Raw genomic sequence first — 25,732 nt, forward strand, 5'->3', positions numbered from 1 at the left:
TGCGCTGGAGATGTGAATAAATAGACCTCTCTTTAAAATTAATCTGTATAGGAGCATTCTAGAAGCAAGTGTAAAAACATTTATGGCAGCATTTTAAATTACTTCTGGTGCATATAGATAGGAAATTAACATAATAAACAAAAGGCTTTGCTTTTTTAAAACATTTTTGTCACTTTCAGGTCAAAGATTAATATGTCCTTTACTGGCGGTATGCATACATATATGTATATATATATATATATATATATATATATATATATATATATATATATATATATATATATATATAGATATGGGTCTACTGTATAAGTTCGAAAATACACTTCTTCAAACTCACACAGTAGACCCTGGGTTACGCGAAAGTGCACTTAATCGAAAGTGCACACTCGCGAAACCCGCTTCAGCGAACGGGCTACTACTGACTTTAGTGCAGTAGTTACGGATCTTAGGGTTAGGGTGTGGGTCATGGTAAGGGGATAGCTAGTAGGGCTAACCCTAAGGTCCATGACTACCGCATCACCGTGGAGGACAGGCTATCTTCCACTGTGGTGCGGTAGTCACAGACCTTAGGGTTAGAGTGCGCTATCCCCCTACCATGACCCGCGCCCTAACCCTAAGGTCCGTAACTACCCCACCACAGTGGAGGACATAGCATGTTTTCCTGCTGTCCTCCACTGTGGTGCGATCCGTTCGTAGAAGCTGAGTTCGCGAAAGTGCACTTTCGAATAAGTGCACTTTTGTGTAACTGAGCAGTCTACTGCTCTTTTTCAAATACGTGGTATTCAATGAAAAGCAGTAAACCCATATATATATATATATATATATATATATATATATATATATATATATATATATATATATATATATATATATATATACATATACATATATATATATATATATATATATATATATATATATATATAGATGGATATGTACTTGTGTGTGTATGTACATACATATATATATATATATATATATATATATATATATATATATATATATATACATACACCCCCCTACTTTATTATTCTCACTCCGAGATCACACTACAGTGGGGAAAAAGGAATTTTCCCTTACCCGCAATGTAGTCCAATCTACAAAACAGGTATACATACACGGAAGTGCTTGTTGATGTTAAGCGCTTTTGTGTATGTGTGTTCGATGTTTTGTGATTCGGACATATGCAAGTCGAGCATGTGTCCGGATCCCATATAGATATATATATATATATATATATATATATATATATATATATATATATATATATATATATATATATGTGTGTGTGTGTGTGTGTGTGTATGTGTATGTATGTATATATTACTTAGCTAGTTCATACATTCATAATATTCTAAACTTTTTTTCTTTCAGATTCCACCCTCGTCCCCTATTAGGCTAAATACCAAGAGCCTGGCAGCGTTTTTACCTGGAGTAAGTAGAGAAATGTGATTTATTGTCAAACTGCATTATAGCTTCATTGTGTTTATAGCATATACAAAATGTTGATTTTTTTTCCCCATTGGTAGAAACACTTATTACTTAATGTTAATCCAAAACACATGCATACAAATTCATTATTTGCATCCTTAACACACATATGTGCATATAGATTCAGATACTGGCTCACAAGATGCACACACACACACACACACACACACACACACACACACACACACACACACACACACACACACACACACATGCAGTCACATTTTGCTACCTTGAAACCCTAAACATGTTCTTTGGTGTTGCTTCACTGTTAACATACTACAGCATTGTTTGAATAGGGTTGAAGATACAGAACACATATCCATTGCCTAAATCTTCATTTTCAAGAACTAAGTGTTCTTAATAGCAATTTCAATCTTTCTAAGAAGCTTAATGCATATTCATTTACAGACTGGCTTATTTCAATTAAACCATCTAAAAAAAGAGACTGTTTTCTCTGGGTGAGGATGCTGGTAAAGGCCTAATAAGGTGGACACATAACTTTTAGCCAGGTGCTAAGTTTAAAGAAATCTAATACTGGAAACATTGCTTAACCTTTCTTAGGAAGAAACCTTCTCAAAGGCAACCCAGACATTTCCTACAGAAACATATATCTATTATAGCATACTGTCAAAACAGTATAGTTGCTTTATAAAATCCTTACCTTATAGTAGTGTGGGCCATGATTGCAAGGAACCCACCTAAAGCTATTGCCAGTGTAATGGCTTGGACTGGAGTATCATAGCAAACCTGAAGGGCATGCTATCAGTGCTAGAATTTATATTGAAGATGTTGAAAACCATGATATCAGATACTGCAGTTTCACAGAGGCCATCCACCATCAAGAGCTCCATCAACATAAACATTCAGGTTCCATGGACCAATATGGAAAGTTGTTAGTGCCCAATAAACTTGCAATGCTATGTGTCTGGTTGTCAGTGATTTGGAGCATCAGAATGTGTTTCTATATGATATAAAGAGTTACTGAAATAATATACCGCTAATATGTCTTGATGGAAGGCAGTTTTTCCAAGTAAACATGTGATTAGTAGATAATATTGAAAGAAAAAACAAAATTTTCATTTACGTTTCTAAAAATGGAAAAAACTCTCTATTTTTATCATTTACCTGGCACAATGTCACAAAGGCATGTACAGTCTTGAAGTCCTGAACAGTCTTCAACACAGTCAGCTTCGCAGTCTACAAAGGGACATGCCAAGCAATTAGAAAAACTATAAATGTTTCTAACTATATGACCCTTATTTTACAGCCAACTACTCACCAGTACTTGTTATAGTTATTCTCTCTGGACCAGACACAGGTTTTCATTCATCAAAAGCTAACTTTAAACTGGGGCAAAGGATGGGAGTTTAGACAAATGGCCATAAATTAGCCATTCTCAACATTCTGCATGCAAATTTTCAATATGTTGTTTATGGACCTTCAAATGTTGAAGGTCTTTCGTGACTTCTCTCATGCCTTTAAAAGTAAAATAATCCTTTGTCCAGGTCCCCTTCAAGAAACACATTACACCGAATGACATTTGATGACTATTATTAAATTTCCATAAACATAAATGTTAATCAATATTCATTAATTTCAATCAAACATGATACAGGTGAAATAACATCCATGTAACATTATCTTAGGACAGGACTGCGTACATCTGCTCATCCTGATCAGTAAGCATCGTCCATACCTCCACTCACTTACTTATGAAGCAGCTTACCCGCTCACTTCCATTACCATTTATCGGTACTTATTAAGCAGCGTACCCACTCACTTCCATTACCATTTATTGGTACTTATCAAGCAGCATACCCGCTCACTTTCATTACCATTTATTGCATTATACCATCAATCCAATAAGCAGCTTCACCCGCTTGCTTATATACTTATCAAGCAGCGTACCCGCTCACTTTCATTACCATTTATTGCATTATACCATCAATCCAATAAGAGGCTTCACCCGCTTGCTTATATACTTATCAAGCAGCGTACCCACTCACTTTCATTACCATTTATTGCATTATACCATCAATCCAATAAGCAGCTTCACCCGCTTGCTTATATACTTATCAAGCAACGTACCCACTCACTTTCATTACCATTTATTGCATTATACCATCAATCTTGTACGACCAAAAGAATCCACCACGATGTATAAAAATGGAGAGCTTTTATTCAATTAAACTGAAGTAAAACAAGCGCTTTCACATACTCCAAGTATGCTTCATCAGGTTATAACAAGATATAAAAACACCTTGACTTATATACAGATTCAAATGCTAGCTGTTAATTCAATTAACTTCATTATTTAATTAAATAAATAATCATGCTGCTTAACTTTAAAAGAGACAAAGCATTAATTCTAACTTCTGTTTTCAAACAGTCTCATAAGCTATAAAACCAGCAAATATTAACAATTTCTTATGGAAATAATTTCTAAAACATACTATATCAAATGAAATGCCATAACTACATAAGAAGTGTTATGATGAGAAAAATACATGTGCTATATTATGTTGAAAAATGACATGAAAAGCATATAATGAAATTATAAATAAATTAATACAGTTAATTATGCAGATCAACATCTCATAAACCATACCTTGATAGACAAGATGGAATCACTATAAAAAGTATATTTATATGTAGAATGTGTATATATATATATATATATATATATATATATATGTATATATATATATATATATAATATTCAATATATACAAAAATATACAGTATCAGACTCTGTTGCAATAACTAAAATGTTCATATATAAATTAAATTAAAAATTATAAAAATACTTAATAAATTATAACTAATAACTAATAATCTCCAAATATTTCATCCATTGACATTGATCAACAACAAATTATTATTATCAAAAATTATATCAAATAATGATTTAATAATTTTTAATATATTCATTATTTCCCCATCACTCATAACTATCTATGAGCTTCTAATATAGGTTTGATACTAATAGCAGAATTGAGTCCAGGTTCAATGTGTGCCCGCAACCTGAAAATCCATTCCAACTCAATTCTCTCTAAAAAAAAATTCATGTTGTCACCAGCTCTCATAGTTGGTTTTATTATTTGTAACACCCTAAAATTAAAACTATGATCATGATAAATATTAATGCGCTTGGCTAGAGCATTAGTTAGAGTCATTTTTCTAATTTCATATACATGATTGTATATGCGGTCTCTCAACCTCCTAGAGGTTAACCCTACATAGTATGCTTGATATTTGGTACAAGTAGCCAGGTAAATCAAGTTAGTAGTGTTACATGTAGCATATAAAGTGAATCTATGTGTATAGTTCAGAGTAGGTACTATGAATTCTTTCTCTGTTGTGATTAACTTACACATATTGCAACTCTTACATGGCCATGTTCCCATCAAAGCCATAGTGTTTCTAATGTTCAGAGACCTACTGACCTTCTTATCAATACACAACCACCGTTTCAGGTTCTTACTATTTCTATACCTGAAGTGTGGTGTTGAACCTATTAATTTTCTCAAATCAGTATCTATTGTTAGGATATCCCAATTTTTCTTTATAATCTCTACAATGTTACAATTATCATTTGTATACCTGGTAGTAAAAGGTACCATATTCATTTTGCTATTCGAAAAGCGTTGTGGACCCTTATTCAATGCCCACTTAGCACTATGGTCTCTATTGTTATAAACAACTTCAATAACATCAGAATGATGTCTATTACTGGGACCTTTCAACAAGGCTTGATGGATAGCCTCTATCAGAGAATAGTTCATTTAAGGTGTTGAGCTGTTTATTTCTTTCAGATACCTCGGCACATATCCTGGTTATCCTATTTTTCTGATTTTTTACTATGTTAGGAAAAATGAATCGGGGATGCATTCTATTATATTGTAAAATGGCATTTTTCCAACAAGGTTTTCTAAACAGTTTAGTAGTAAGAGAATTTTCACCATCCTTCAAGATAGAAATATCTAGAAAGTCAATTTTAGTCAGTGAATGTTCTAAAGTAAACCTTAAAAAATCTGTGGTTGTTTCTAGATAGATAACTAAATCCTCTAGCGCAGACTGCTCTCCCTTCCACAAAATAAGAACATCATCAACAAAGCGTCTGTATAGCATGATGTCCTTCATATACTCACTATTGAACAGATGTTTAGATTCCCAATAGTACATTACAAGGTTTGCATATGAGTTGGCGCATGGGGTAGCCATAGCTACACCCCATGTCTGTATGTAAAGATTATCTTGGAATAAGAAAACATTATTATCTAGGACCAAATCCAATAAAGTGCATATTAATAATTGTGTATCCTTATGTAGGGATTTATCTTCAAGTAGTATCTCCCTTACTGCCTCTACACCATAGTCATTAGGTATAGTTGTAAACAAATTTTTAACATCTAACGATGCTAATACCAGGGTAGATGGCATATCTATTCCTTTTACTAAATGTTCAATATCACTCAATAGTGAATAGGTGTCCCTCAAAATAGTAGGTATCCGTCTCACAATAGGTCCTAGTTTAGATTCCAAGTAATTAGAAATATGTTCAGTAACCCATTTTTCTCCTGCCACTATCGGTTGCATTGGTGGAGGATGTTCTGCCTTGTGCATTTTAGGGAGTCCTTTTATGTTAGGGATAGTAGGTATATCTATCATGAAATAATCATATAACTGTTTGGTTATTTGTCTACACATGAGTAAATCATAAAGCGTATCATGAACTAGACTAATGATCTTTTTTCATTTTTTATTATCTATTCTCTCATATTTTTCAACATCACTTAACATTTTCAACATTAATTCTTCATAGAAGGTGGTATCTAACAAGACAACTCCCCCTCCCTTGTCAGCAGGTCTTATGGTTAATGACAAATCTTTGTTTAGATCCAATAACGCTTGATGTTCGTCATTACTGAGGTTATAAAAATTCTTTCGACATTTTTTACCTCTTACTACATCTGTGAAATATTTATAGAAATCATTCTCACACATTTGTACAAAACAGCTGACATTTGGCAAAATTTCTGGTGAAAAAGCACTTTTTTTCTTAAAACATTCATCATTATTAACATTGTGTCCAATTGAAGCATCTTTAAACATCATTTTCAAAGTTAATGTTTTCGCAAACACTCGCAGGTCTGTAAGTAACTCTGCTAGCTTGCTGCCCTGGGAAGGAATGAATGAAAGTCCCTTGTTTAACAAACTATGTTCACTTCCAGTAAGAAAATGACTGGATAAATTAAAAACAAGATCATTCAGTTGCGCTGTCTTCTTCTCTCTTCTACAGCTTCCTCCGAGAACTTCCTCTTTCTTCTCCCTCTGCTGTTCGATCTCACCCTGTTCTGGTGGCGATACTGCATGGATAGGGATAAAAAACCTTGTGGTGTCATGGTTATGGTCGTTTTGGATCTTGCTCCATTCATAAAACCAGGTTGCTGTAAGCCTTCCTGATTGGGAGGTGGAGTGTCCAAAATCTCTGTTGCTCCTGGGCGCGTTACATTTTCATTAGTTGTTATATTGGTATGGGAGGGGTCCATCAATTCTGCCTGTGATGAACCAATTAAAGTGGAAATATCATTATTAATATGCAGAGTACTGACAGCAGTTTCAGAGGAGCCTTGAGCCACCTCTGCATAGGAATGTCATTGCCCTGATGACTGTGCATTGCTCCTTGGCCAAACAAAGATCTGTCCTGAAACAAAATTGTTGTAGTCTCTCAAAAGTTTTTTATGTTTCAGCTGTTGTAGTCTTTCTCCAAATGCAATAACTTGAACGAACATCCCTTCTAATTTTCTATGATAAATTTCCCCTTTAAACCGTTTTAGCAGATCTCTATGCAGATCATCTGCCTTCACTGTTAGTTCATTTTCAATAGGAGCGAAGTACTCCATCAACAAATTTATATACTGTTTACTAAAACTAATATTTAGTTCTTGCCATTTCTTTAATAACATTGGATGTGTTTCACCATAGGTAGGCATACAAAGTATACGCATGCCTCTGGGGATAACGTTGAAATGAAGGCAGGCTTCAAGATGCCGTCTCTGCCAAATTAGTCTATTCAATTTGTACAAGACATTTTCCAGTTCTCTTAAATTGGTATAAAACTCTTTATGAACTGGCACAGTACCTGTTTCAATAGTGGCTGGTAGATGTAATTCTAAACTCAGCAGCGGGTTGTCTTGCTGGCGGATGACTTCCTGCCATTTATTAGCATGTTCCGCTGGTGTCGGATTGTAATCCAGCTCAACTGGTAAATTTTCCATCGTGTGAAGGTAACAAAATCCCAAAGCAAGCAAAAGTATCAATAAGAAGCAGACAGTTACCATCCAAAGGATTCCACTTGTATTAGGCAAAATGATATCTTGTACGACCAAAAGAATCCACCACGATGTATAAAAATGGAGAGCTTTTATTCAACGAAACTGAAGTAAAACAAGCGCTTTGACATACTCCAGGTATGCTTCATCAGGTTATAACAAGATATAAAAACACCTTGACTTATATACAGATTCAAATGCTAGCTGTTAATTCAATTAACTTCATTATTTAATTAAATAAATAATCATGCTGCTTAACTTTAAAAGAGACAAAGCGTTAATTCTAACTTCTGTTTTCAAACAGTCTCATAAGCTATAAAACCAGCAAATATTAACAATTTCTTATGGGAATAATTTCTAAAACATACTATATCAAATGAAATGCCATAACTACATAGGAAGTGTTATGATGAGAAAAATACATGTGCTATATTATGTTGAAAAATGACATGAAAAGCATATAATGAAATAATAAATAAATGAATACAGTTAATTATGCAGATCAACATCTCATAAACCATACCTTGATAGACAAGATGGAATCACTATAAAAAGTATATTTATGTGTAGAATGTATATATATATATATATATATATATATATATATATATATATATATGATATTCAATATATACAAAAATAATACGTGACTTCTCTCATGCCTTTAAAAGTAAAATAATCCTTTGTCCAGGTCCCCTTCAAGAAACACATTACACCGAATGACATTTGATGACCGTTATTAAATTTCCATAAACATAAATGTTAATCAATATTCATTAATTTCAATCAAACATGATACAGGTGAAATAACATCCATGTAACATTATCTTAGGACAGGACTGCGTACATCTGCTCATCCTGATCAGTAAGCAGCGTCCATATCTCCACTCACTTACTTATGAAGCAGCGTACCCGCTCACTTCCATTACCATTTATCAGTACTTATTAAGCAGCATACCCACTCACTTGTATTACCATTTATTGGTACTTATCAAGCAGCACACCCGCTCACTTTCATTACCATTTATTGCATTATACCATCAATCCAATAAGCAGCTTCACCCGCTTGCTTATATATTTATCAAGCAGCGTACCCGCTCACTTTCATTACCATTTATTGCATTATACCATCAATCCAATAAGCAGCTTCACCCGCTTGCTTATATACTTATCAAGCAGCGTACCCACTCACTTTCATTACCATTTATTGCATTATACCATCAACTAAATGAGCAGCTTCCTCCGCTTACTTATGTACTCAAACGGCATAACTGCTCACTTTCCTTTTTAAACTTTTTGAATTGACCATCCAGCACCAGAGGGGGAACAGAAGAGGGCAAGCCTGCCCCTCTCCTCCACCCACCAGCCTGACCAGGCTGTTCCCCCTCTCTGTGACACACTTCCAACAAACTAAACACCATTACGGCATCTGGCCAAACATGATTCGGTGCACCCCGTTCCCCACTAACTAACTCCTAAAACCCTATCACATAACAAAATAAACATGTACCGAAACAACTGAAAACAAAACACTGACCCTTCACCTATGCTAAGATAGCCTAGCATTGCACTACACATGAGCTAAATAATCTTCACTTCATGACCAATGGCAGCTCCGCAATGACTTCAAGGGCATTATAAAAACCACGCAGAGTCAAATACATGCCATCATGCCACATTTCAACACCATTTACCACCCAATCCAGTAATAACCAAATGAGCTCACCTTAATGCCAGAACAATAACAATTCTAATGACTCCCCATCACTATCAACCAAAATCATATCATTAAACTCCCGTTGTCTAGCAATCCCACCATCACACTAACTATCTCTTATAAGCAATAAAACAGCTCAGTCATCATGGCATTCTAGCAACTCAACAAAACAAGCAATACTATTTTGTTATTAAACCCAATTGCATACCATCATACCAATGAGATCTCACCATCAGCCCTGTAAGTTCCATATTGGCAACTGGAAACAAACCCTAATCCCCCAACAATCCCAATGAACCACCTACGCCAGCTAACACAAACACCAAAAGTAAAATAAACACTTCATGTCCCCTCAACCATTCTCCCTCACACAAGCCACTGAATCAACCTTCCAGCTTATAAACCTTATCACATACATAGCCGTAATGAACAGGCCAAACGACTGAAAGTAAAGCTTTAGTCCCTCCCGGATGTTAACCAAATGCCCCCTAAAACCAGACAAAGGCAATTGCCAACTAACCTTAACAGCAGCCCTATCATAGATCAAGAAGCCTCCTGTCATCCCTCCAACTATCCAATATGAGAGTAGCACCTAAGCACCATCTTTATCCCTTGCTGGCTCTCACCTTTCCATAATGACTAACCACAGCCATAACAAATTCCAGAAATACACCCCCAAACCCCACACCTATAAACGTATAATCAAAATACAAATCCCTATAACCCACCCTATCCATCTGCCGCAAGGGCGTATCAAAAGAATTAAGCCACAAGCAACAAAACTGATAAACTACATCAACTATTAACCCTACCAAAGTAACCCACTCAAACTGGACAAAATAAACATGTCCTACATCTGCAAGAAATCACCACTGCCCCAACTGAATGTGCCTTAATGATCATTGAATAAAATTACCTACTACACTATAGCCTCTCCAGTACTCAAAATATCCACAAAACAACACCATTCCCTTCCAAGTCCATTTCCATCAGGGCATTGACTGTTACTCACTCAGCACTTCATCTGTGACCTCAATGTGCACCACCCAAGTGATCAGGACTTCCATTTAAACATGCAGCCAAATTTAAACATGCAGCAGAACCATTCTCACTAGGATGACCAACTAGCGAATGTGATCTATATGTCTTCTCATACAAATATATTCAATATTAAGTAACTAGCAACTTAGCAACATGGAAGGAAAACCCAGGAGTACCCATCGAAACCCACACAAATGCAAGGAGGGAACGCAAAGCCCACAAAACTGGCCCCCAGCCGAGAATCGAACTGGAGAACCTCTAGCTGTGAAATGACATAAACGGCTGCACCACTGCATCCCATGATGCTTAAATAATAGAACTCTTAATTCTACCATGGATTGTACATTATCCTGTATTACAAATCAAACGAGGTCATAAAACATTAATATGTGTTCTAAAGTAAACAAAAAGTTGGTTGTGCTTCATCATCGTGGACAGTCACGAGTTTCTTCTTCTTCCGGATCACTGTGCTTGCCTTTTCACCTATCCCATTTCTGATTACTCACCCAATGATCCCACTGCTTAATCGACACCAACACATGATCATCTACGAATTTACTGTATCTCACCACTGGAACTCAGCACACTACATCTGCAAAGAAAAGGACAAAATTAAAGCCTCTAATAGGAACGAGAAGGCTCCAGCATATACTCACATATACCACATTACAGCCACAGTGTTACAAGACCCCATCTACAAGAAAGAAAAAGACATGTAAAACATCCAAAATACATAACATATTCCAAGACATCTTCAAAGACAACCTATCCTGCCAACCCGGGAAGGAATGTACCACCACCACTCCCATCTATGACAAAACAGCCATAAATGAAGCAATGCTTCCTGTGCCCATTCAAATACCCAAGATAAATTTAACTACCAGTGGAATATATTAAAAGAAAACCCCCACAACTGAAGAGACTTATCCCTATCCACAACCCGGGTAACTTTGCGATTCCAGACCACCAGAGCTGTTGGACATGCTACACTTAAAGAAATCCCAATCCCTCAGAGCCACACCCTCTGGGAACCTAAACCTTATCATCCCAATGAACAAAACATGCTGGAGGGATAGGTTCCTGACCCAGAGACTCCCCAGATTCAGGAATAGACTGCCCATACATGTCAAGCAGAGCACCTCTTTGGCCCTCTTCAAAAGGAACCTTAACGACTAGATGGGCGATAGGAAATTCACCCCGGGGATCACGTCAGTTGCCCTGCTAGACAGGGGTCCAGGAAAGCAAATACTATGAAAGGAAATGTGCTTCACCCAACTGACAATGGCCCCACCTAAAACCACATCCACAATGGAACCTCCCTTTCCGCCAAACATACCAAAATCTGGACAAAGCCATAAATACTGGGAAACTTTTTGTTTTTTTTGAGCATTCCATATTAACATGAAAGCATAAAGATTCAAACACATGAGAATATCTAAAATAAAGTGTGCACAAACGATTAGTATGCAGCATGCTTACAGATATGAGCATTCCATTACAAGCAGCCTTATCTGTGGTCATAATATAACACAACAGTTGGAAGGATGCTTACATTTTAAATATTACATGGGCCAACGTAAAACATAAAGTTGCAGTACAACAGGGATGTGTCTAGTTACCTCACTGCTTTAACTTATGGTGTGGGATACAGAGAGCTACACAGCATGCCCCATAAAACATTAGGAGTCATTTTGACAAGTAAAGTGGAACAAAACTACCACCATCGCCTCACGCCAGGCTGAAGAAAACTCGGTGGCTTCACTGTCATAAGAAACCCAACCTTAATTTGTCCTACCCTAACAAATAAGCCTGGACTTCCAATGAGACTGACTGCACCATAACATTATTGCTGCTAAAATTCTAAATAAAATAATGTAAGTAAAATAACCACCGATGCACTGCTTAGCACATACAACTGTAGCATCTATTTACTTTTGAAGACATCCTGCTGAAGCATTACATGCACTCACAGTCGTGCTGCTCCTTAATGACCCCCATAGCTCATAAAAGCAGTCAGTCTCCCGTTCCTCTACTTTCCCTTTTTTTTTTTTACATATATCAAGGGGTACTCAGATTAAGCTCCAGATTCAGAGCAGGCTCAAACACCCCCTAACACCATTACATTCCACCCACAACATCATCTATGCTTCTATGTGTAACTGAAATGCAGCAAACAAACAAACTATGCACCAGTCACTGCAAATTCCTCTCCAAAACTCTAAGTACAAACTTTCCATCAACAGCTGAGCAAAACAGGTAACCACTGAATCTCGGCCCCATGCCCGTTCAGCCTGCAAAACATCCTAACCAGGCCACAACCTTCCCCATCAATCATCAGTCGTCCCATGAGCATGCATGACTGGCGTTTCCCCACAAACGCGGTAATCACTAAACTTAATATCTCTAGCAAACATAAATGGTCCCAGAAAACAGAGGGCATACCAAATAATATGACTATGTGCTACATGTTAAACCAATATATATATATATATATATATATATATATATATATATATATATATATATATTATATATAGTGCTATCAATGCACCGGATCGGATGAAATGCAGCCAATCACCTGCAGAACATGCCCCGTCATACAACCCCACCCACTCGAGCTTCCTCCTCTGCAACAGCCACTCCACACTCAATACCCATGTCACCTGCACCCCCGCCCAAATCCTGGGAGACACACCCTCCCTCCAAGACACAACAATAGTTTAAAATCAAACCAGAGAACCTTTTGCTGTTAGGCAACAATGCCAACTACTGCACCGTGCAACATCTCATGTACCAAAGTCTTGATACTCTGTGCAGCATGGGAATATATCACTATTAATAATGCTCAAAAAACAAGAAAGCAATTCCTTTGTATACCTGCTACTATAAAGTGTTAACACATGAGAAGTATCAATACCAACGACAGCCAAACTCCATGACTAGCAGGCCTCCACTGAAGAATACCAAGGCTGAAACTCTCAATTGTGATCGAACCAAAACATCACCCCAATCTGACAACTCTGTGTGATTCTGTACCACTGCGAGGCAACCCAAGACTTAAACAAGAACCACACAAAGCACCCCTGCCAAGATGCAACTCCTGTCTATATAAAAGATCCCATAGCAACAATCAGGCCATAGCTCAAAGTCATTCAGGCGCACTTCCCTCACTGCCCTTGCACATGCACGGACCACCCCGCCACCTCAGCAAGCTCTGGAGCATCACCCTAAAGCCTGTGAAAGGAAAATTTGCGGCTCTCTCAACCTCCCCAACTGGCGAAACCACTGACAACTCCATAACCCCCAATGAACAGTCCAACCTTTTCTTTTTTTTTTTTTCATAATATAGATGAGTAGGAGCAAGAGCCATCTGAAAGGTACAGAGTCCAAAACGCGACCGCCTCAAACACCCAAAACCTAATCTGTAATGCCAACAACCTTCTTCTCTACAAACACATGTAAAGAATCCAAAAACTCAAACCTTGTTGTATAGAACAAAAGCGCTTGACCTTTATCCAGCCAAGATGTATTCTTCAGATGGAACCAAACTGACCACAAGGTACAAGCATAGCAGAACAACAATTCATGGACCCTCCCCCCTTGCACTGCTCTTCCCATCTGACAGTAGAGCCAACTTAGTCACAATGCCTGACAAACTGGGAATTCATGGACCCTCCCCCCTTACACTGTTCTTCCCATCTGACAGTAGAGCCAACCTAGTCACAATGCCTGCCAAACTGGGAAGACAGAAGTGCCATACACAGATGGTTCATAACTGTCTGGGCATAAAATAAGAAAGTAACAGCAGCAACATCTGACGCTTCATACAGCCGTAGTCAAGCCATGTGCATGTGCAACTGCTGGCAGTCATTCATGGGCATCTCACAGCCCTGGAAACCTGACTCTACTAATGAAAAGGAACAGAGAAGCTTTTCGCTAACATCCACTAACCCTTTACTGTACTACAACCACTACTGCACACTGACTTCCATTAATGATCCGCCCACTACAACAGCCACTGGACTACACCGTTACCTCAGGCAAGTCTCACACTATCAGCCAAAAGCCTGCAAAAAGAAATTTGAAGTTCTCCCAACCTGCCTGACTGATGTAAATTATCACGTAGCCCACAAAACCCTATCTGGCTCAACTGCAACACACTCGCACAACCAGCGCTCTACCTTTTTATTTCTTTCTTTTCTTTCTTTGAACCACTTCAACATAACGAAAAAACACTTTAAACATGGCCCGAGTAATCTAATGCGAGGACTACTACTTGAAGGGACAGCAAAAGCAATGGGGGGGGGGGGGGGCAGCACAGCAGTCAATCACGCTGAAACTGCCAAAAGATGAAGACATGCCACCTACCCTAAGCTGGCCCTCTGCCATCCTGCCAAGCGACTGGATGGAAAGTTATGATCTCAGAAAGGATGCTTAACATGTAATCAAAGTCCTACCCAGGCAATCCCAAACAACCAGTGCAGCCCCATCCCCACTCCCCTTTCCTTTCTTTCCTTCCCAATTTTTTTTTTATTAATTTTATTAATAACAAGAAGTTCCTTCCCAACACAAACTACACTCTTACTCACCATACCCACACAGGGTTGCACATGAGCAGTCATACCCCACGAGGTTGCTTCATTAAGGGGAAGAGGCTCCCCGGCATATCACCCCATCTGAAACTAACTGCATCACAAACCCATTCAGCCCACCAGATCCAGAAAAAAACCACACGGAATAACAAACTCGGAACTCATCACCACTTGGCACAGACCCATCCAAGAGCACCACAAACCCTTGCTAGCAAGCATTACCCACCTCTTCACTGCACAACCATTCTCGGGCCTACCTGTCCACACCAGTACCAACAGGTCATCTCGGACATACGACTTGCTTTAGCAAGTTCATGCAAAAATGTGACTCCTATTCCAGTCACACTTGCCTAACATCCTTTAAGCCCCTCCCTACCCTTACCTCACTTCCTCCCAAGCCTCATCCATTCCTATTTAACCCTATCCTCCCCGTATCCTCAGAAATCCTACTACTCTAACTAACCTCCTCCCCGTATCCTCACAAATCCTACTACTCTAACTAACCTCCCCAACTTGAAGATGTCCCTGGACAAAATGGTCTGTTCCAAACCTCATTTAGTATGTTATTAACAAGGCTGTATAGTTCATGAGATGAGGCCCGAAAAGAATATTCTGAAACTTTGGTTCAAAATTGTTGATAGTTGCTAAGGTTATGAACCACTATTTAATCCTGCAAATGCTGGGTCATATCTTTGGAGAGTATAAATATGTCTGGCTTAAAATTTCAATATAGCATATATGTAAATGTTGTGCAACAAAATTTCTAAAGGAATTCTACCTTCTGTTTCTAGCTAATTAACAGACACGTTTCTGTTGGACCAGACATTTATGCAAACTGTGAAGAAAAGACTTCACAGAGGAGCTTACCTCTCAGAATGTCCAAATTCTTGCCTCATATCTATATCTGTTCTTCATAATATTTTTGGTTTTCTGGTGAATCATTTAGGATTGAAGTCACTAAATACTGATAGACATTTGAGTTTCAGACTTCATATCCTTCAGAAGATGCATTGCTAACGTTAATCCTGTTATTCTTTCAACTATCAAAATCTGTCCCTCATTTTGGGTGCCTATTCCTAATTATTGTCGGCTTTGTCCAGAAAAAAATTGTCCTATGAGGTTGAGAGGTATGTAGAGTGGTGATGGCAGGTTATTATTAACTTGATGTCATGAGAGTAACGAAATACAAAGGTAGTGTAACCGATTACATACACACATAGGTACACTAGACCTTCTCTTTCAGTGATAGAGCTTAGGCATGGTATTGTTATCTATCTTTTCTTAGTAATTCAGATCCACGGTACATGCTTAAGGTTATATAAGCCATCTCTTTGAATGATTCTGTTCAACAACTACCCTTTTCCACATAAAGAAAACAAAGGTTAAAGCTTCTCTACACGTTGGCTGCAGAAGAGGTGTAGCGAGCCCTTCTGCTAGCCCTGGCTGTTCCCTAATGTGGCATCCTCCCTCAGCTTTAACTGGAAGTCTAAAAAAATACATTATTGGCAAATTTGTCATTTATTTCTCCATACCAATAATGCAATACACTGCACAAAGAGTGCTAAAGAACTTGAGCAAATGCATTATCAGCATTTATAAACTGAATGATGACAATGAGGTTCATTCCCCATGACAGCTTACTTCTGGGGTGACTGTCCCCTTCATCTAATGTCCTACACAAGCTACACCTCTGGGCTGTAGAGAGACAAATAAGAGACATTGTGGGTAGTCAAAAAGAAAGATAACTTCACTGTACAGTGCTAAATAGCACAGAAAATGTAGTGCAAGATGGCCTAGTGCCACTTAGGTATGCATGACTGCCAGCATAATGCCATTATGTCAAGGATGTGGTTGGATAGTAATAGCGGTAACCACACTGCTGGAACAAACCATCATTAAGTCATGTCACCATACATAGTAAGCATCTCCCAGGTGATGCGCCTGATGCTAGGATCATTCACATGTGCAGTGAAGCACCCCATTATAGCTGCAAACAGGCACTGTTGATAGGCCATACAAGGGCACCACAGCAATGTGCCTAGCCATGCATTCCAAATCTCTGACAAGTTCTTGTACACTTGATAAGAATAAACAGGGGCTTGGGAAATGAACCATTTACAAGCTGCCTGTGTCCATTAGAGACATAGGAGCCAAACCAGGAATGGATTTCCTGCTCTCCATGTAATTGTCTAAGTTACACTTGAATTAGGTTAGGGAGGGTCACATGGATAGTGAGCCTGTTCCAGAGAAAGGATAGTCTCTGGGATACATACCTATCTCTCCAGCAAATCCTATTTACATCATGGGCAAGGTTTAAGTCTTTACAGTGGGTAATTATGATGCTGTTTGATTCATTGTATACATGTGGAAGAAGAGATGAAGACAGAAGAGGCATTAATGGGAAAGAGCAAGCAGAATAACACAGATTTACTGGAAGGGAAAGTAGACGTGGGGAAAGAAGAATATACTGTTTTGGGGGAGCAGCGGCCCTTTTTACTTCTTATTAAGAAGGATAGAGGAGAATGGTAGCAAAGTTCAAATGAAGGTAGCAAGGGGGGTGTGGGAAAATAAGTAGGGCAGACAAACAAGCAGACAAAGACCAAGAGGTAGATATTACTACAACAGGCTGGAGCAACAATGGAGAGATATTTACTGACAGAGGCTGGAAAGCTGGCAGTAGGGAGATCTAGACTAAAAATAGGGATGGAAAGCCACACATAAAGAAGGGGAACAAAATGATATTAAATAAGAATGGATAAGGAGGGTCTACCTGACTGGCCCAGAAGTTTAACCCACCCAGATGTAAATCATCTCTATGGCTGACATCATGGGCAGGAACCACCTTGGATTGCCAGTTGGGCAGGGCCAGCTGGACACATGACTGAATCAGACAAACAAGGGGATCCTCCAGGGTGCCATTGCCATCATCCAGCTACCACTCCATCTTGGTCCTCACAAGCCACTGCACTTCACGCTGATAGTCCCAGAAGGAAACCCTCCAAACTACTTGGATGGGGGGCCACTGACACCCCTCCTGAAAGGAGACCATAGAGGCCTCCAATAAGCACTCCAGGTCACTTTCCACAGAGTGACCTTCATCAGCTTGTAGACAGACAGACAGACAGATCTGGGGATTGCTATGATCCCAGGAGTAGGCATGGTGGCTGCCACCTCACCAAAGCTTGCAGCATGGATAACCCTGAGGAAAAAGGGAAAAAAGAAAAAACAGAGACAAAAATACAAAAGCTTAGCGCACATGCACTTTATTAAATAAAATATCTAGTACAGTACAGATAGCAATAAACTACACATACTCACTGCCTGGACAGCATGTCTCATTTTCTTAGACAGGCCATCTTGTTTGCTTCTATTAACTCAATGTAAAATAAACAGTAGTCAATAAAACATATCTCCGTCAGTTGAAGGCAATCACAGCTACATGTACCAAAATGAATGTACAGTGTCAAACTAAGTATGTAATACAATACTATGGCAGCTGCATCTCCCTAATCTTTGTCTCCCACTAGTCCATGTGGCACCTAAGCAGTTCACTGTAGCTGTGCCTGCTTTGATCCCCAGAGTGGGTGATGTCAGTTGCTTGACTCAGACTCCTGACAGACAGACTTCAGAAATCCATTTTATAAAGAGACCCTCATGCTTCCTCAGTAGGCATACCCTATGACCCCTATGCAGCAGAAGTAGAAAAAGCTTTGTTTCTTGGCTAAACTGGATGATAGTCCTATTGAGGTCAGTGCCTGAATAGGCCATGTCCACTTTGCAGGGAAAAATGAGGAGGAAATGGTATCTCAATGCACATGGCCACATGTCCTGCACACTGTATAATACATATCATTAGTCATCATGGTAGCATGATGCAAAGGCATATCATTGTGGCCAGGTAATAATACAGGCTTTGCAATGGATGAGCATGCAGTCACACTGTATATGACCTCTCACTCCAAGAATGGGCTATCATGATCATTGTAGCCCTGACTGTGTTTGATAATGCATCACGTTATAGTCATGATTCATGGGTGACCACACTATATCATCTCATTAGCATGATTGCTATACTACAAGGTGTACTTTATTATAATAAAATGTGATTGCCATACTGCAGGAACCCACTTTTAGAGAGTAACTCTGGAATCAGAATATAGTGGATAAGGGTATACCACTATATAGGCAGGCTGACAGCAGACAGTTCTACATGTGATGTAGTTCAGGACTGCAGTGACAAATGAGGATGCATGGAGACAACAGGGACAGTAAGTGAGCAGATGATATGGGGTAACACAGCATGGGGTCTGAAGTGGGGGTGTCATATGCTAGGGGTAGGAACTCAACTTGAGAGGTATCAGATAAAAGAGTAGGGCAGGTTGCAGTGCTGCAGGAGGGCTTAGCCTGACAGGGCACAGGAACAGGACAGAAGAGGTTGAAGTCCTATTGTGTGGAGTTCATGACAGCACATCATATGCACACATTTTGCAAGACATGCTATGAGGGATATGACACCTCCATTACATTGGTAACTGACTGTGCTATCATCCTAATACCAATGGTCAGTAAGGATTGCTGGCATGCCACTGCTGCAACACTATGGCACCATGTCAGAATGGTGACAGCATAGTAACACACAGGGCTGTGTTCACCAAATGGGATCTGGAGACAGAACTAAGAGGTGTCAACCGGCATGCAATGTCATGCATATTCTTACTGATCCACATGTGTAGCCCAACTGAAAGGGCAGCAATGCATGGGAAAAGTTCTGATGCACCAGAGACAAAGATGCTACTACATAACCTACACACATGTCATGCCATGAGTATCCTTGAGAAGGCTATAGAAGGCAAGGGCTTCTGTGACCAAATCTTACAGGGACGGGTGCAAAACATCAATGCAATGGGTAGGATAATAATGCAGGTGCATTGCAGAATCACTAATATGTTACTGCATGCCAGGACCAAGGCACTGGACAGTTACCAGAGGCAGTTGACCACTGGTGATATTGCATCACCAAGACAGTGGCATCTCACAGAGGTAGAGAAATACCTGATATTCTCCAGGGATGATGGAAGAGTCTTCATACCTGATGGTAGCTTAAATACAGGAGCTGAGATGGTGACAAATTCCTGAGTGTCTGTAAGGGATGTACCAGGTTAGTAATAGCACATGATTACTGTAGGACAGTAACTTGCAAATGTGAGTGGTTTACTCAGACAATCACAAATGCACATTTGTTATCCAGGAGCATTTGGGCTGCAACATGGATAGCTTTCACCACAGAGTACAGATGAATCCATTGTCTACATAAACAATTGTCATGTAGCAGCATACCTCTCAACCTGGAAACATCAAAAATCTGGACAAGGCCCGTGAAAAATAGGTACAAATCTGTACACTGATTAACATAAAATTTGCATACATAATTATGTAACCCCGCCCACTGCAATGGAATTGTGGGATACCAACTTTCAAATGCAAACTGAACAAATAACCAAAATATGGCACCGGAGTCCCCCTGCAGCCATTTGTCCCATTACCTAGCTATTTCGCCCCACTTACCATAAACACTAATGTGTGCATACTGCTTTACTATTACAATAATTATTTGGATTTTATTTTTACATTTTACAGCCCAATGCACAAACACCAATACACATCTGCTAAACAAAGCAACACTGTCTCACAATGAAAATAGACTTGACATTAAAACTTCTCTGCCCTTGAAACTCTCATTCATTGAAACAGCATTGAAACCCATACCACAGTCAAAGAAAATCCATTTGGCCAATGGTGGATAAAGATTACCTTTGGACTCCTATTTTCAAATCATTGGCCCCTTGCACACAAAACAAGAAACATACATGTTTTCTTTGATACACCTTCCTGACTTTATTAAATTATATTCCTTGTATAATACAGCACACTTGTTAGACAGAACAGAGCGCATTTTACATTTATTGTTTGAACATTTTTCCAGTAGGCTGTAGGCAATTCCAATTCAGAACATTTCCATCATAAACATCTACTTCCAGTGTCCACACTCACACTATAAATAGAATGACAGTGGTGTAAGCCATAGGTATCTTGCACAGCTTCTTGCATTTATTTTTAATTTCATTTTTTGGGGGGACTACAAAAGGCGAAAACCCAGGGACACATTTTAAACATTGCTTGTATAATTTTGGAAAGTTGCTAGAATAACATGTGCTACCACCATGCATTTCACTGGCAAGTCTCAAATACAGGACCCTGTACACTACAGTCAGAGCAACATACCACTATGCCAAATCAGCAGTTTCCTGAAGGATAGGAAGACCAACTTAAAATGGCTATCATTTAGTGAATTCAGTTCTCACTTCTCACCATAGCTCTCAACTCTTAGCACAAAAAAACTGGACAAAGCCAATAATGGGGCAATACAGACCCAAAAAAGGGACACATTTAAAATACTGATCTTATAAACTTATAAATTGCTAGAATAAAAAGTTGTGTGTTACCATTTATTTTCTGAATAATATGAAGTCTAAAATTCAAATGCCTGTCATTATTTAATGAATACAGTCCTGCAGTGATTTGCCACAAAAATTCTGAAAACCACAGATTTTATGAGAAACAGTCTCTGATCAAAAATATAAGGCAGGTGTATGTGTAATGTTGAAGAAGACATGTTGTGTAGCACGGTAATACCAGCTCCACGCTAGAAGTAACTATAGTATACAGGCTGTCTGCAACTGTAATTTTACAAAACAGTAGTAACTCATGCTACAGAAAATACATTTAAAATGTAGTATTAACCTGGAGTGAAGAGAGAGCCATACTACCACTACATGTGAACTGTTCAGTAGCTGGATGGGAGTTAGATGGGGAGGAGAATGAAAGTGATTAAGCCTAGGTATTTTAAGATGGTAACCAGAAAGATATGAATGCTGTAGATTTAAATGGGTAGTATTGAACAGAGCCAGACCATCCTTAGCCTTAGTCCATGCATAAACAACCTGAAGTCTGTAGGTGCCTCAAAAAATCGGTTTGCTGAAAAGAAGTGCAAATCTGAGTAAGCAGGTTTGAAGATTGTAGAAGCCTTATCTGTCCTGCAGAGAGTAATTAATTAATTGCTGAAGGAAAGAAAGAGTTACTTTTCTTAGGGAGTAAGTAACAGTTTAGAGGAAGCTGAATAAATGCATAAATGCAAGTTTTTGAAAATGTTTTTTTTCCGGAATTAGGAAATACACTGAACAGTAATGCGGCTGTAACGTAAGCAACCTATAACATTATAACTCACTAGATCACCAATCCGACTACAAGATGCACAATTCCCCAGAGCTACAACACTCCTTTAAAATAATTCAAACAAATGGCTATTCCCAGAACTTAAACCCTTGTGCAAACTAAGGATACTTATTGGTCTTCCTAAGAACAAAGTCCATTTCCAGAAAACTGCCAACAATTCACACAACAGCTGGCAGAAAAAAACAAAAAAACAAAATAGAATAAGGTAAACTTTCTGATAAATACACGCTGCAAAATAAGAAAAATAATTTGAAACTTTCATCAGTAGTATCACAAGGCAAACACAATGATATGCCCACACACACGCAAACACAATGATATGCCCGCAAACACAATGATATGCCCACAGACACACGCAAACACAATATGCCCACAGACACACGCAAACACAATATGCCCACACCACAGACACATGCAAACACAATATGCCCACAGACACACGCAAACACAATATGCCCACAGACACATGCAAACACAATATGCCCACAGACACACGCAAACACAATGAAATGCCCCCACGCCACACACACACCCTTTCGTTTCACTTGCAATGCACAGCTAGGTTCCTTACTTCAGCAAGCCTTCTAAATACTACTGCACAGCTAGGTTCCTTACTTCTCCATTTCCGAGTGATCCTTCCGATTATAAACTACATCCACAAACAGCAGCAAGTGTTCTAAATATAAAATACAGCCACAAACCGCAGTGAGCCAAATACTTGCATTGCACAGCTAGATTCCTTTCTCCATTTTAGAGCGAGCGAGCATTCTAAATAAATCCAGTCAGGAGCGATAAAACATTCACAAACAGCCAGGCGAGCTTCTAAATAAATCCTTTCTGTTTTTGCCGTTCCCGCTTGCAAAGCATTCAAACCAGAGCCGGAAATGTGTGCGAGCTCAATTCCGACTGGCTGGTAGTCCTGACGGAGCTGACGTCATTCCGCACGCGATGACGTCAGCTCACAAAGCGCGAAAAATAAAAAGTGCGAAAAATAAAAAAAAAAATCGGAAATGAAGGGGTCCACTCGTGAATCGTGGCACCCCATTATTTAGACTCCAAAACCCGGTAAAAAACGAGTAATTCGGGACAGTTGGGAGGTATGTGTAGAAGTCCATGTTTCACATGGTGAGGGGAGGCACAACTATGATCCAGCACTGCCTCAAGTATGCTATCTTAATGCATTCACAGGTTATACTAGGAAATGATCCATTGTAACATGTCACATGTCTGATGTTGGTAGGTCAGCTTTGGCTGATGATGATGATAGTACCATGCATATGCCACAGTCAAATGACACAGTGGGAACTGTCAGCAACTGTTTAGTTCTGAATGCTCCATCTATATAAGCCCCACGCAAGCTACACAGGTATCACCACCACATTCAGTGTCAGAGGAATGCACCAACTATGTGGTGCAAGCACCCAGCATAGGGGAAAGGTGAGTATGTGGCCATCACTGCCACACATCCAGGACATTCCCAGACCTGAGTGTCACCTCTGAAATTAGTGAGGGGAAGTACAATTTAGTGATCCAGGCACAGATAACTATTACTCACGTCATGTTATAGAAACTGAAAGTGCTGTATGGCCTGTGTGAAAAAGTATAAGTTTTTTAGTAACTGTGGGACATCCAGCAAAACATACAGAATGACATGAGATATAAGGACCTGGATCAGAAATGCCTATTGAGGGCAATGGTTACTCATTTGGCTGCCACTTGTGCAGTCATGAAGATGCAAGCAACTGGCTGCTGTGGCCATGATAGGTGACAGATACTGTATGTGTTGCATGGTCATGCACCCAGTTTACTCCAATGTCATACCATTCTAAAAACAGCATTAGTGTCGAAGCTATCCATAGTGGCTTCTGTCCATGAATGTGGACATTCCCTTGGTGGTGGCCAGTGATGTTCCAGCTCCATTATGGGGATAGCCCATTAAGCAAACTGCTCAGGATCACAGAATTTAACATCATTTCACTCTCCTGTAACCCTACCATGAGCAACACCAGCTTGTATTAATTCAGAGGGTCATAGATGCCAACATTTTACTATCACACTACATGTGCTACACCAGACCTTTAGCAAAATACATTAATTACTGAAACTGCAGGGCAACACAGTACACCTTGCCAGTGTTACATCCATGGCAGTTCCAGTCCATCACGGTAGGATGTGATCTCTGACTGCCCCACTGCATAACCATGTGCACAAATACCACACCTACCATACATGACCTTTCACCTATGATAGAATTGCTGCCCCCTGTCAATATCCTCTACTACACCTATATCTTGATGATGGTGATTGTAACCTTCTCACCCATGAGCCTATGTGGGTATGGTATTGTCTGATACATAGTGTGGTCAGTCAGTGCACTGTACTGAATAGCCTGGGTATGTTCTTGCATGCATTAGTTTTATTTTACTATGTCTATATTATGACCCATAGCTGTGGACCATAAGCCACCTCTTTGCCACTGATGCAATATATTGCACCTGCCCTTGCCTTACAGGAGATGCCGTTGTGGCTGGTTCCTCTGATGACTTATCACCTGACTCCACCTCTGTTACTGTACAATTAGGTCGGGCAGTATTACGGTGTTTCAAGAATGTAACTGCTATTGCAGCTTCATACTGTGTAGCATGGTGCAAACCACATGTATCTTGCTGCAGGTCTCTGAAACATGCTGCAGTGGCCCACCAGATGTAATCTGGCATAAGAAGCAGGCTTCCAGAAGTCTGAATATATGTTCAGCAGTGTTCTGTGTTTGCAACAGTGCAATGTTATATGCCACATCTGCTGTGGTCTGAGGCAGAGCTGGAGCATGGTCAAATGGAGCCCTAGGTAGGGAAATGGACTGATAGCCCCCTCCCCCAACTATACCAACATCCCATCCCATTACATGGTTCTCTCTCCATAGTTACAAGAAAAACTATTCAAACCTGTCAATGTGCATATTTCATGTTTTATGTTTTAATGCGCATATTTCATGTTTTACAGCAAAAACATTAACAAACATTTGCTAAACAAAACAAAACAGTCTCACATTGAAAACAAACTTATAATGAGCAACAGTAAACTACTGTTGCCCAGAAACTTACATTTATTGAAAATGCATCTGGCAATCCATTAGCCTGCAAGAGACATTTTGTGATCCATATTCAAACAATATATAGATAGCACTAATTTGTGGCTATGTAAAGGGTGAAGAATTCAAAAGACAAATGCGCAATGCATTTGTTTACAGCTTGGGACAGCTA

General features: G+C 39.2%; 1 protein-coding gene across 1 annotated transcript in view; it reads left to right on the forward strand.

The window, feature by feature from the left end:
- Positions 1-25,732, forward strand: part of LOC122816270 (bactericidal permeability-increasing protein-like) — a 707,989-nt gene that overhangs the window by 552,981 nt on the left and 129,276 nt on the right. The window contains exon 10 of the mRNA XM_044089007.1: positions 1,375-1,434. Within this exon, the coding sequence (XP_043944942.1) occupies positions 1,375-1,434 (60 nt within the window). The remainder of the gene's footprint in view (positions 1-1,374; positions 1,435-25,732) is intronic.

Source organism: Protopterus annectens, chromosome 12.part0, assembly GCF_019279795.1.
Source record: "Protopterus annectens isolate FY-2018-M chromosome 12.part0, PAN1.0, whole genome shotgun sequence".
In the NCBI taxonomy this organism is placed as follows: domain Eukaryota; kingdom Metazoa; phylum Chordata; order Ceratodontiformes; family Protopteridae; genus Protopterus; species Protopterus annectens.